The 12,988-nt window shown below is 48.0% G+C and overlaps 1 protein-coding gene across 4 annotated transcripts in view; it reads right to left on the minus strand.

The window, feature by feature from the left end:
• The window catches only part of COQ8A (coenzyme Q8A), a 351,468-nt gene that overhangs the window by 12,034 nt on the left and 326,446 nt on the right, over positions 1-12,988 (minus strand). For all 4 annotated transcript variants that reach the window (XM_029593040.1, XM_029593043.1, XM_029593041.1 and 1 more), the window contains one exon: positions 4,266-4,331. In XM_029593040.1, coding sequence (XP_029448900.1) covers positions 4,266-4,331 — 66 coding nt within the window. The remainder of the gene's footprint in view (positions 1-4,265; positions 4,332-12,988) is intronic.

Genomic DNA, 12,988 nt, shown 5'->3' on the forward strand with positions numbered 1-12,988 from the left:
TCGGGATATGCAGGTATGCCTCTGACAGGTCTAATGCCGTGAGGAATTCTCCGGGCTGTACTGTGGCCTTGACGGAGCGCAGAGTTTCCATGCGAAACCTCGGTACCCGTAAGTATCGATTGACTGACTTGAGGTCCAGGACAGGCCGAAAGGTACCCCCTTTTCTTGGGTACCATGAAATAAATGGAATAGTGTCCAGAATTCACTTTCCAGGCAGGTACTGGGATGATGGCTTTCAAGGACAGGAGCCTCGCCAGGGTAGCTTCCAATGCTGCCTTCTTGTGCATGGGACATGAAGATTCCACAAACTTGTCCGGAGGGAGATGATGAAAGTCCAGATAATATCCCTCCCGGATAATGGCGAGGACCCACTGGTCCGACGTGATCTCGACCCATCTGGGGTAGAAGAGGGTTAACCTGCCCCCTATGGCTCCGTCCCCCAGATGAATCGGCGAATTCTCATTGTGAGGTGTGGCCGGGACCCGAGCCCGGACCAGCCCCCCTCTTGCGCTGCTTGGTCCGTAAGGACTGATTCCTGGCCTGAGGACGTGGTGCCTGGTAGCGACCCCTGTAAGGAACAAAGCGCTGTGAACTCCTGCCCCTGGAGGGCCTTGGAAAGGCGCGCTGGCCCCTTCTGAACCAATCTTCCGGCAGTCTGGGCACTGGAGAGGCACCCCATGTACTGGCCAGTTTATCAAGGTCGCTGCCAAATAGGAAGGAGCCCTTAAAGGGCAATCTGGTGAGGCGTGTCTTGGAAGGCGCATCAGCTGACCATCTCCAGATCCAGAGCTGCCTCCTGGCAGCTACGGAGGATGAAATCCCTTTAGCAGTTGTCCGGACCAGGTCAGATGCAGCATCCGTGAGGAATGAGAGAGCTGACTCCATGTCTGCTGCTGGAGCGTTGTTTCTAACCTGTGACAAACAGGCATGCGTCACCACTGTGCAGCAGTTCGCGATCTGCAAAGATAGAGCTGCCACCTCAAAGGTCTGTTTCAGAATGGCGTCCAGTCGCCGGTCATGAGGCTCCCTGAGGGCCGTCCCCCCTTCAACTGGAATGGTAGTGCGCTTAACCACAGCGCTAATCAAGGCGTCCACCTGAGGGCACGCCAGCAGGTCCTGGATAGCCGGTGCCAATGGGTACATGCTCGTCAGGGCCCGACCCCCTTTGAATGCGGCCACTGGTGCAGCCCATTCTAAATCTATCAGTTGTTGTGCTGCTTGTAAGAATGGAAAATGGCGGGCTGTAGGATGAAGACCTTCCAACAGGGGGTTCTGCGCAGAGGGTACCGAAGCGCTGGGACCTGTAATATCCAATTCCGCCAGACACTGAACACCAGGTCGGAGAGATCCTCCTTAGGGAAGAACAGTCTCATGGTTCTATATGGCTCAATCCCTGGGGGAAGGTCCCCCTCGTCCGGGAGTTCGGACTCGTCCGGTGAGACCTCCTGGTCTGATTGATCCAGACTGTCCAGCGGCGGGAGGTCCCGCTCACGATAAGGGAGTGAGGGTCCAGGAACAGGATCCGCAGGAGCCGCTACCGCAGCAGCAGCCGCAGCAGTCGCAGCCACTGCAGGAACAACAGGAACAGCAGGAACCGCAGGGCCTGGACAGGAAGCCGTTTGCATCTGTACAAAGGCATGAATCCCCTTAAAGAGATCCACCCAGGAAATCGAAGCAGCCTCTAATCTCCGGGGTACAAGATCCCCCGGGACTCCCGATTGGTCGAGACTGCCCCCTAAATCCGGGGTAGCCCCTGGGGAACTGTCAACAAATCGTGGCTGAGACTGGTCCTGGCCTGAGGGTCCCACGGCCTCCTCACATTGGGCACATAGGAAGTCTGGCTCTTCACTGCGCGTGGCTCTAAGCTGGCATGCAGAGCAGAGGCCAAGGGCTTTAATGCCTGAGGCAGGCGGTGCCGCCGCTAAAGACGCTGCTGCGTTCTGATCCATTGAAAAATATGCGCTGAATGCTTAATACCACAGGCGCGCAATAATAATAATATGCGGCAGCAATAGGCGCCGAATACAACAGGCGCACAATAATAATAATATGCGGCCGCAATAAGCGCTTAATACAACAGGCGCACAATAATAGCAATAAGCGGCAGCAATAGGCGCTTAATACAATAGGCGCACAATAATAACAATATTGTTAACTGGTTTTTTCCCCCTAGTTCATTGTAAACCGGTACGATAAGACCTGGTCTTGAGCATCGGTATATTAAAAGAATTTAAATAAATAAAAATTTAAATAAAATAAATAAATAAATGCGGCAGCAATAGGCGATTAATACAACAGGCGCACAATAACCATATGCGGCAGCAATAGGCGCTTAATACAACAGGCGCACAATAAGAACCATATGCGGCAGCAATAGGCGCTTAATATAAGAGGCGCACAATAATAATAATATGTGAACAGCAATAGGCGGCCAAGAAAATGGCTCAATTGTATGCAATATGCACTCAGCAATATGCAGTTAGCAATACACGCTTAAATGGCTTTCAATAGGCTCTCAACAATAAGCGGTCAGTAATACACGCTCTATGGCGTTCACTAGGCTCTCAGCAATAAGCGGTCAGTAATACACGCTCTCTGGCGTTCAATAGGCTCTCAGCAATATGCGGTTAGCAATACACGCTTAATGGCGTTCAATAGGCTCTCAGCAATATGCGGTTAGCAATACACGCTCTCTGGCGTTCAATAGGCTCTCAGCAATATGCGGTTAGCAATACACGCTTAATGGCATTCAATAGGCTCTCAGCAATATGCGGTTAGCAATACACGTTCAGTGGCATTCAATATGCTCTCAGCAACAGGCGCTCGGTGGCATATGCTCACAACAATAAGGCAATATACGCACAAGGAGGAATAGAGCCGCGCCTATTACGGGCGCGCAATACCTGAACCAGGCCCCAAAATGGCGTCCTCCATGGCGTGCCACGCCCCTGATCCTCTGCTCCTCGGAGACCAGAAAGAAGAAATGTACGCCTTACCTGATCCTCGGCGCTTCCCGGCTGGAACCTGGGCGGTCTCCAGCTGCAGGGGGAGAGGGCAAGTACCTTCACCGCCGCGTTTGAGGATATGCACCCGCTGCCTCGTCCACGCCGGGACCGAGGCGCCTCGAAAGCCTCACCCGAACCTCGCCCGGGGGCTGTGTCCCTGCCGCAATTCGGCCGGACCGAGGACTTACACCTCCGGGGGACCACGGAAATCACCCCGGGAAGCTCAACTGGGGGAGGGACCCCCCTGGGTATTACCGCAGGAGCTCGATGCTATAGAAGTTTTAGTAAGTAGAAAAAGAAAAAGAAAAGTAGATTTGGAAAGCACGCTCAGCTAGCGTGCAGGCTCTCCAAACTGCTTTGGAGACGGAAATTACTAAGTTGCTACGCTTCCTGTGGGGATATATATACCCCGTGCTGACGTCAGATCCGTCTCCAACTGCTAGCACGCGGATACTGTCCCATTCGTTCTGAGTCCATCTGGCTACACGCCAGGAAATAACTTTTAAAAGCAAAGCAAGATTTAAGCTACACTAACCCCAAAGCTGCTGAAGTGGTCACCATAGATAACCTCACTTCATATCAATAAAATGTGAAGCAAGAGAGGAAATGGGGAATAGCGAGTGAGGTATCCCCAACATCAGCATAAAGCATCTTCCAAATCATAAGAAAAACAAGGTAAGTTTTGGGCAGCTACTGCCTCTGCTTGCCAAGATCAACTGCTTCTCAGCTCTTGCATCCAAACAAGAAACATATTACATACATATCCATAACACACAAATTTCTGTAAGGCATCAAAAACCAAATGAACATGAAAACCTGAAGCTCATATTTGACCAGTCCACTGATATTTCTAAAGAGATACCTTATATATGCAAGTGATAGAACAAGACCAATACGATTTGATCTTTACATTTTCATATTCCTTTGGTTTTTGCTGCTGCATTGATGTTTCAGTTTGCATTTTCAGCTTTGCTGGATTACATTTGTAGCAGATACAGTGTGAAACACTCACCACTTCACTCTAACTGGAGAATAGTCAAAGCAGCTATTTGCTCACTGCCAGAAAGTGGGAAGGTAGCTAATAGAAGTGGGCTCTTAGCTATCAATACCCTTTATTTTTTTAAATTAAAGCTAAGTGCTTTTGCATGATATATGGCTAAGATTGGTGAGAAGAAATCCAGGGAAAGTTGGAAAACAAAAGTCATGTCTGCCAAGGCTCAACACATTGTGCTAGGAGGCAGTGCTGGTCACGACACTCACTTCAATATAAATATCCGTGAACTCCTCATCAAACCCTCTTGTGGCTCCAAAATCCAACAGGGCAACCTAAGCACAGAAAAATCCTAGTGTTAAAACTCTTTAAACAGCTTTCCATTCACAAAGGTTAAAGCAAGAAACAAATTGGAGACACAAATGCTTGTAGCATAATACAAGGCAGACAGACTTCCTCCTCCTCTGATTCCCCACCTAATTCGCATCCCTCCCTCCCCAAAACAACCCCTAACCTCCAATCCCATCACCCCATCTCTGTCCTTTCCCACGCTCCAACACTTTTGCACCCCTTCCTTGCTCAGCAGTATAAGTATTTTTTAAAAAGTTATTTGTTGGTGGGATAGGCTATGCTGACCATTCTTTCCCCTCACCAGAATATACCCGCTTGGGGCCAAAATCAAAACTCATTGTCCCAAAGTGTTTTGTGACAATTGTGGCTCTCTGGCACCCAGCATGCATGCATTTGGCCATTAGGAGTCACTAGTGTAAGATTACAGAGACTTTGAATGCTGTCCCTTCAGTGTCCCCCCCAGCCCTGGCCAGCCTAAGGAGCAGAGGCCCGGCTCTAGAATAAAACCCATATCTCCTACATGGCAGCATCTTAATTTAAAGTGACAGTATTTGTTTCACTGATCTTTGAATTTATTTTAAAAGTATTTCTTTCCTGCAACCTCCAAAATTTGGGGCGGGGTAGATAAGATCCATAATATAAATCTTATGAGCTAAGGCTACTCAAAACGACAACACAACATACAAAGGAGCTGAATATATCAGTAACAAACCACAGGACTTTTTTTTTTTTTGGTTAGGGGTGAGGAGGAGGGTTTTGGCCCTGCAGATTCATTTTGCTTCTTTGGACTTCCAGATCAGTTGGAACCAACAACTTTACTGGGCTACAATGCCAAGAGCTTTCATTTGCAACGACCCTATTTTATATACTTGTAATTGGATGAGATTTGTGGATCAGCAGAATATGAATTGTTTTAAAGAAGCATAACTAAACCTGGCTTTAAAACTACATAATGTTGGACTGTCCTCCCATTTAATAATAATAAAAAAAAACAAAACAAAAAACGACAGTTCAGTGACACAGACTCTTCCTCCTCAGAGTTACTCTCACCTCCAATCAAAGCTTTTACATAGCATGAGGGGGCTGCAATGGCAGCTGAACAACTGCACATGGGCAGAGAAAGGCTTTTGCCCTTTCCAGAAAGTTCTGGAAGAATCCATCTGTTCAGCTTAGAGTGCAGTTCTGCGTGCGAATGATGGATTATTTTCAGAAATGCAAATGTTGCTTACCTGTAACAGGTGTTCTCATAGGACAGCAGGATGTTAGTCCTCACATATGGGTGACATCACAGGATGGAGCCCAATCACGGAAAACTTCTGTCAAAGTTTCCAGAACTTTGACTGGCCCCTACTGGGCATGCCCAGCAAGGCACTAACCCTGCAGCCAGCAGGGGTCCCCCTTCAGTCTTATTTAAAAGCTACAGGCAGCGCCGAAAAATAAAATAATAAAACTTTACGAACCGAACACCGCGGGGCGTCGGGCGGGTTTCGTGAGGACTAACATCCTGCTGTCCTGTGAGAACACCTGTTACAGGTAAGCAACATTTGCTTTCTCACAGGACAAGCAGGATGGTAGTCCTCACATATGGGTGAGTACCGAGCTGAGGATGTCCGAGAAATGCACCAAATGTACCCAGGTGTGCAAAGCACCAGGACTGGGATGAAATTTGGACGAGGGCATCCTGAACCCTACCGGGCAGGCAGAAGGGTGTTGGTACGTCACATTGTAAAGAGGTTACGCAGGACAGACTGGCCAAAGATGGAATCTTGTCTTCCACCTTTGTCCAAGCAATAGTGGACTGCAAAGGTGTGGCGAGAACTCCAGGTGGCAGCCCTGCAAATGTCAGAAAGCGGCACCGAGTGTAGGTGTGCTACTGAAGTCGCTATGGCCCTCACAGAGTGTGCTTTAACACGGTCTTGGAATGGAATGCCCACTTGCTGGTAGCAAAAGGATATGCAGTCCGCCAACCAGGAGAAGAGAGTCTGCTTACCCACAGGCTTCTCTAACTTGTTAGGGTGGAAAGAGACAAACAGTTGAGTGCTTTCCCTGAGGGCAGCTGTACGGTCTAGGTAGAATGCTAGAGCCTGTTTACAGTCAAGGGTATGCAGAGCCTGTTCTCCTGGATTGGAATGGGGCCTGGGAAAGAAGGTAGGTAGTATAATGGATTGAGACTACCCTAGGCAAGAACTTAGGGTGAGTGCGGAGTACTGCCGGTCCTGCAGAAGTTTAGTGTAAGGCGGATAGGTAACTAGGGCCTGTAATTCACTAACTCTGCGAGCTGAAGTGATTGCCAAAAGGAAAATCAATTTCCATGTGAGATAGCGAAGATCACAGGAATGAAGAGGCTCGAATGGTGATTTCATGAGTCGACCCAAAACCAGGTTGAGGACGCAGTGGAGGCTTGAGGTGAAGCAAGCCTTTCAGAAAACGTGTTACAAGGGGTTGTACTGATATAGGAACATCCCGATACCTTTATGGAAGGCAGCTACCGCACTGACATGCACTCTGATGGAAGAAGTTTTTACACCTGGCTCTGATAAATGCCAGAGGTAGTCCAAAAACTTTGCGACTGGACAGGTAAAAGGGTCATGGGACTGAGAAGAGCACCATGACGTGAACCTGTTCCATTTGGAAGAATAAGCTTTTCTCGTGGAAGGCTTCCGTGAAACAATCAAGACACGGGAAACTGGTTCAGAAAGGTTAAGTGGTTGAAGGATTAACCTTTCAACATCCATGCCGTCAGGGACAAGGCATGAAGACTGGGATGGCAGAGGCACCCGTCGTTTTGAGTGATCAGAAGTGGGTCCTTTCCCAAGGCAATGTACCTGCGAATGGAGAGATCCTGCAGTACTGGAAACCACACTTGGCGTGGCCAGTGAGGTGCTATCAGGATCATGGTTCCCTTGTCCTGACGTAACTTCACGAGAGTCTTCGAGAGAAGAGGAAGTGGAGGGAATGCATAGAGCAGACCTGTTGCCCACGAGAGGGAGAATGCGTCTCTGGGCTGAGAGTGTTTGCTGCAAATGAGAGAGCAGAAGTTCTCTACTTTGTGGTTTTGAGGAGACGCAAAGAGGTCTATCTGAGGAAATCCCCATTGTTGGAAGATGGAGTTCGCCACTGAGGGATTGAGAGATCACTCGTGCGGTTGAAAGGTGCGACTCAGCCTGTCTGCCAACACATTGTCCACTCCCGGCAAGTAGGTGGGGCCCTGAGCTACATCGAATGTTTTTGTATTTATTTTAAAGCCTTCTTGAATTTGTTACTGAAATGTATTTCTTTGAATTTGTTTTATGCTTTTGTAAACCGTTGTGATGTAACTACAAACAACGGTATATAAAATATTTTAAATAAATAAATAAATAAATAAATACATTTGCAAGTTGTTCTTGCACCTCCGGTTGGAGGTCCAAGGCTTGCTGCCAGGCAAGTCTACCAGCATTGATCCCTGCTGCAGAGACTCTTGATGCCATTTCGAAAACACCATAGGTCAACCAGACCCTGTGTTTCCCGCACTCCAGGCCCTTATGCACTAGTGACTGGATTGTATCCTGCTGCTGCTAAGACAGCTGCTCTGCTACCTCCTGCTTCAAGATGTCCCGTATATACTGGCCCATATAGAGCTGGTAGGCTGTTATGTGGGCAATAAGCATAGCTTCTTGAAAACCTCTCTCCCAGAAGATTTGATGACCACAGATTAGTGAGGTAGCTGCCACTTGTCAAATCAGAGAGCTTTCTGGATGAGATAAATCACATCTGACTTCCTGTTAATGGGATGCATTGAGAGGGGGTGTTCCCACATCCTCATCAACATCTCCACAAGGAACTTGTGTACTGGGACTGCCCCATCTGCTTGGGAGGCTCCCCGTATTGGAGGATATCTAGCATCTTGTGCCAGGCAACCTCCTCCATCTCTAAGTGAAAGGGGATAGCTTTCTCCATCAGCCAAACAAACCCTGTGAAAGAGACGTCTTCCAGTGGAGACATCCTTCTATCAGCTGGAGGAGATGGGTCCAAGGGGAGACCATCTGATGCATTGATGTTGGAAGCATCAGAGTTGTCAGCCCCACCACCAGGTGTCAAAGAGCATAGTCAATCACTGTCTTTGACAGGCATCGGGCCCCTTAGTGCTTGACCCCTGACTAGCTGTATAGGACCAATGGAACCAGCTGGGTTGGCCCGGGTCGTGATGCTGCTCCCGTCTCCAGGGGAGCTCCCCCCTCTGGGGAAATCGGGGATGACCGCTGGATCAGCAAGTCGCGGTGTCGATGCCTCACAGTGCACCGGCACAGACTGAGTTGGTAGCATACCGATGAGCACGTGTAGAGATACTAGCAGGGGTTTGAGATAGGTCTGTGTTCTTTCTGATGCAGTTGGTGCCCTGATGCTGAGAGGCTGCACTGCCCATTCCATAGCCGCCTGCATGCACTTCTCCTCCTCAATCATCACCAATGCCAAGACCGACTGGGAGCCAGGAGGCGTGACCAAATCCTCTTCTGAACAGAGGATCATCAATGGCTGACATCTGGACTACTGGAAGCCAAGGCGAACCCCTGGGCATCATAGAGGATTGGTTGTCATCCCCACAGGGTTGCTCCGGGACATCACAGCATCCACTGGTGCATCCCCAAGTCCAGCACCGTGCATCAATGGGTACCAATGCCGATGCTTCTTCAGCTTACCTTGATACTCGGATTAGCCTCTCCCCGGTGCAGAGGTTGAACAGACCTGGAGGAGCCAAGCCCGTCTCCGGTGCCCCTATCAGTCTTTGGCATTGATTTATTTATTTATTTATTTAGGGTTTTTTTATATACCGACATTCTCGATATACATATCAAATCAAGTCGGTTTCCATATAACAAAACTGTCGCCGGTAAGGCGTTACATTAAACAATAGACAAAGAATTGAACAGTATTGAACAGAGAACGTTGGAAACGATGGCCCCACTGATGTCTCTGGCTCGATGTCCATTGGTGTGGCTCAGAGGTCCTTTGATGCTGATGCCCTCAATGTTGATATCTTGGACATGCCTGATCCAAAGAGTCGCTCCATCTTCTTAGTCTGATGAGATGTTCTTTTGGGGTTATCTGCGCGCATCTGCTGAAACCCTAGACGTCATGCAATGTCCCTAGGCAGAGGACACATCATGGGGATCTGTGATGGACATGGCCTTCACACACTTGGGGCCTTGTTTAAATCTTGTAGATGACATGACATCGTGAAATAAAAAAAGGACACTAAATTGAAACAGAAGGCGGCCGGCAGGCACTAATTGCACCGCTACCCCAGGGAATGACATTGAAAAGAAACTTACCCAAACCTATCTAAGACGATAAGGGGAAGACACTGACGGGACCCTCAATGAACATGAGTTAGAAAAAAAACGCAAAAATTTGCCAAAGTTAGAAAAGAGAGCGGCTACTTTTCACCACAAAAACTTGAATGCAAGACACGAGTCTCTGCGGAAATGAAGAGACTAAAGGGACCCTGTGTGGCTATAACAGCATGCTCACAGAGGCTCAATCAAAGTTCTAGAAACTTTGACATACTTTTCTCATGCCGGGCTCCACTGGATGATGTCACCCATGTATGAGGACTGTCATACTGCTTGTCCTCGGAGACAAATTTTCTTCTCAAACTTCATCCCTTCATTTGTTTGCTTTTTCTCACAGTAATCTCATTTCCTGCTGCTGAATACTGCCAGGGAATTTCAGGACTTTGTGTAGTCCAGATTACTCTGATATCAGAGCAGGGTAACCCACCCCTGGTTTTGTCCCAAGGCATCTGCCAGCATTTGAAAGTGTGGTACAGAGAACACCTTTATATTCTCTAGAATGCTGAGGAGCTGGGGAAGATTCCAACTGCCAATTCTACTCCTATGGTGGTATAAATGCAACAGATTCTCTCTCTCAACCTGTATGATAAAGGGGATGGAACAGCTCCCCTATGAGGAAAGACTAGAGAGGTTAGGACTGTTCAAGCTTGGAGAAGAGGCAGCTGAGGAAGGATATGATAGAGGTGTTTAAAATCATGAGAGGTCTAGAACAGGTAAATGTGAATTGGTTATTTACTCTTTCGGATAATACAAGGACTAGGGTGCACTCCATAAAGTTAGCATGTAGCACATTTAAAACTAATCAGAGAATGTGCTTTTCACTCAATGCACAATTAAACACTTGTTGCCAGGGGATGTGGTTAGTGCAGTTAGTGTAGCTGGGTTTAAAAAGGGATTGGATAAGTCCATTACCTGCTATTAAGTTGACTTAGAGAATAGCCACTGCTATTACTAGCATCAATAGCATGGGATAGACTTAGTTTTTAGGTATTTGCCAGGATCTTATGGCCTGGATTGGCCACTGTTTGAAACAGGATGCTGGGCTTGATTGACCCTTGGTCTGACCCAGTATGTTCTTATGTATGAATTGTGAACAGTCAATGCCATGGAGAAAGTGGTATTTCCCCCATCTGAGAGCAATTCTGTCCAATTCTGATATCGGGTGGGGAGAAATCTGTTTTGCAATCCTATGTACTGCTAGAGTGAATCTCTACTTCACTTCTCTCTGTTACTGTGGGAAAGGGGTGCAAGATGCTCCTAATTCTCCCTCTTCCAACAGAAAATCCACTGCCACTGGTGTAGGGAATCGCATTCTTATCTTCTCAAAACAAATCACTGCCAGCATTGCCTTGGGGAGAAAATATATGACAGATCCTGCTCCTCTCCCCTTCCTTAGAAGAGCCATTGCCATCTTGTCCCATTTGAAGTCAGTTACTGTGGGAAATGGCAAGAGTACACAGGATGAGGGAAAAGGAGAGGAAAGAGTGCAGGAGCAAGGGAGAGAATGCAAGTGGTGGGGGAGTGAGAGCACACAGCAGGGGAAGAGAATGAATATGAGTTCAGGAGTAGAGGAAAGAAGTGTGTAAGCACATCAATGTGGGTGAAAAGTGAGCACAGGAAAACAGAGTGTAGGTGAAGGAGTGGGTGCAGACATAGGAGGCAAGGGGGAGATGTGCAGGATTAAGTTGGGATAAGAACAGAGAGAAAATGGAGACAGTGATAATGGAGACATTACTTACCTGATAATTTTGTTTTCCTTAGTGTAGACAGATGGACTCAGGACCAATGGATATGCTCCCCTGCTGGCAGGGCTGCTGGAAGCCTCTTTCACCGCCGGCTGCCCCCGGGAGGCAGGGGAGCCACAGTGGGCACCTTGGGAGGAGGGGAGATGTATGAACGCACGTCCAATTTGGGCGCTCAAGCAGCGAAGGCGCATGAGCGCATGCCGTGACCTCGGACGTCCATCCAGGCGCTCAGGTCACGGCGTGCGCTCGCTGCTTTGAGTGCCCAAATTGGCCGTGCGTTCATGCACCTTCACCGGCGGGGCTGCTGGAAGCCGCTTTCGCCGCCGGCTGCCCCCGGGAGGCAGGGGAGCCGCGGTGCGCGCCTCGGGAGGAAGGGAAGAGAGGACTGGGGCTGCTGGAAGCATGCAGTAAGTTTACTTTTGTTACAATTTCTATTTGCTTTAATAAAATGTCGATTTTCACCCTGCACCTTGCTTCGGGAGGGGGGGGGGGAGTGAGGACTGGCAATCCCCGATGCCCGAGCATAGGAGAACCAGGCCACACCATGTTACTCGCTTGCTCCAACCCACCCACTTATTTGACTGGAGCCTTCCTATTGCTGTCACATCCCTCTAACGCCAGAGTCAGGGTAGGCGGTAAATTAGCGGGTTAAAGACGCAGCAAAACAGTTGGTTAAAAAGGCGATAATCAGGCCGCACGTTACTGTATGGGAGGGAATAGATAATCCGATCGTTTACATATCATATACATGCTGCGGGCGGAAAGGGATATGCGTCGATTTAAAGAAGCGGTAACGACTGGTAAAAACGGATAATGAATCGCGGGTTAGACTTGCGCGCCAAATTGTGGGTAGAAAGCGGGTTAGAAACAGGGTAACCGCGGCCGTGCTTTACTGTATCGGCCTGTGTGTTTGTGCCTTTAATAGTCAGAAAGGCAGTGAATAAACAAGTTAGACTGTTTGTATTTTTAAATAGTCAGTCAATAAGGTAGCTAGTAAGCAGTAGGTAGTGTGTTTATTTTTAAAAGTCTGTAGAACTGAGTGTTCTGCAGACTTTTAAAGAACTGAGTGTTTGTATTTACTACAAACTGAGTATTTGTATTGAAACCCCCCCCCCCCCACAAAAAAAACACCCACCCCAAAAAGTAGCCAGAAGCTAGAAATAAGCTAGGAGCAGTGTATACCTAAGTAAAAAAGTTGGATAGTTCAGCTCAGTTACTCACCTTGGAAAGGTGTTGAGGTAGTGTGATTGGGTTTGAATAGGGACCAACATTTGTTAATCAAGAGAGCAGTGAGTCACTCTGGCTGACTAACTGAAGTTAGACTGTTTGTAATTCCCAACCCTCCCACCCCTCACCCACCCACCGCTAGCTCATCCCTTAATTTATAGGCAGGTGCCATTTTCACAAAAAAAACAAAAAACAAAAACATTATCTAAAACTTTATTGAGAATTCGATCAGACCCCGGTAGGCCACTACCAGACACATAGTGAATTCACTAATACATTTAAAGAATGTTAGACACATTCCTACTCCCATAGCAACCTAAAACTTAACTAGGAACT

Source organism: Rhinatrema bivittatum, chromosome 3 (assembly GCF_901001135.1).
Source record: "Rhinatrema bivittatum chromosome 3, aRhiBiv1.1, whole genome shotgun sequence".
In the NCBI taxonomy this organism is placed as follows: Eukaryota; Metazoa; Chordata; class Amphibia; order Gymnophiona; family Rhinatrematidae; genus Rhinatrema; species Rhinatrema bivittatum.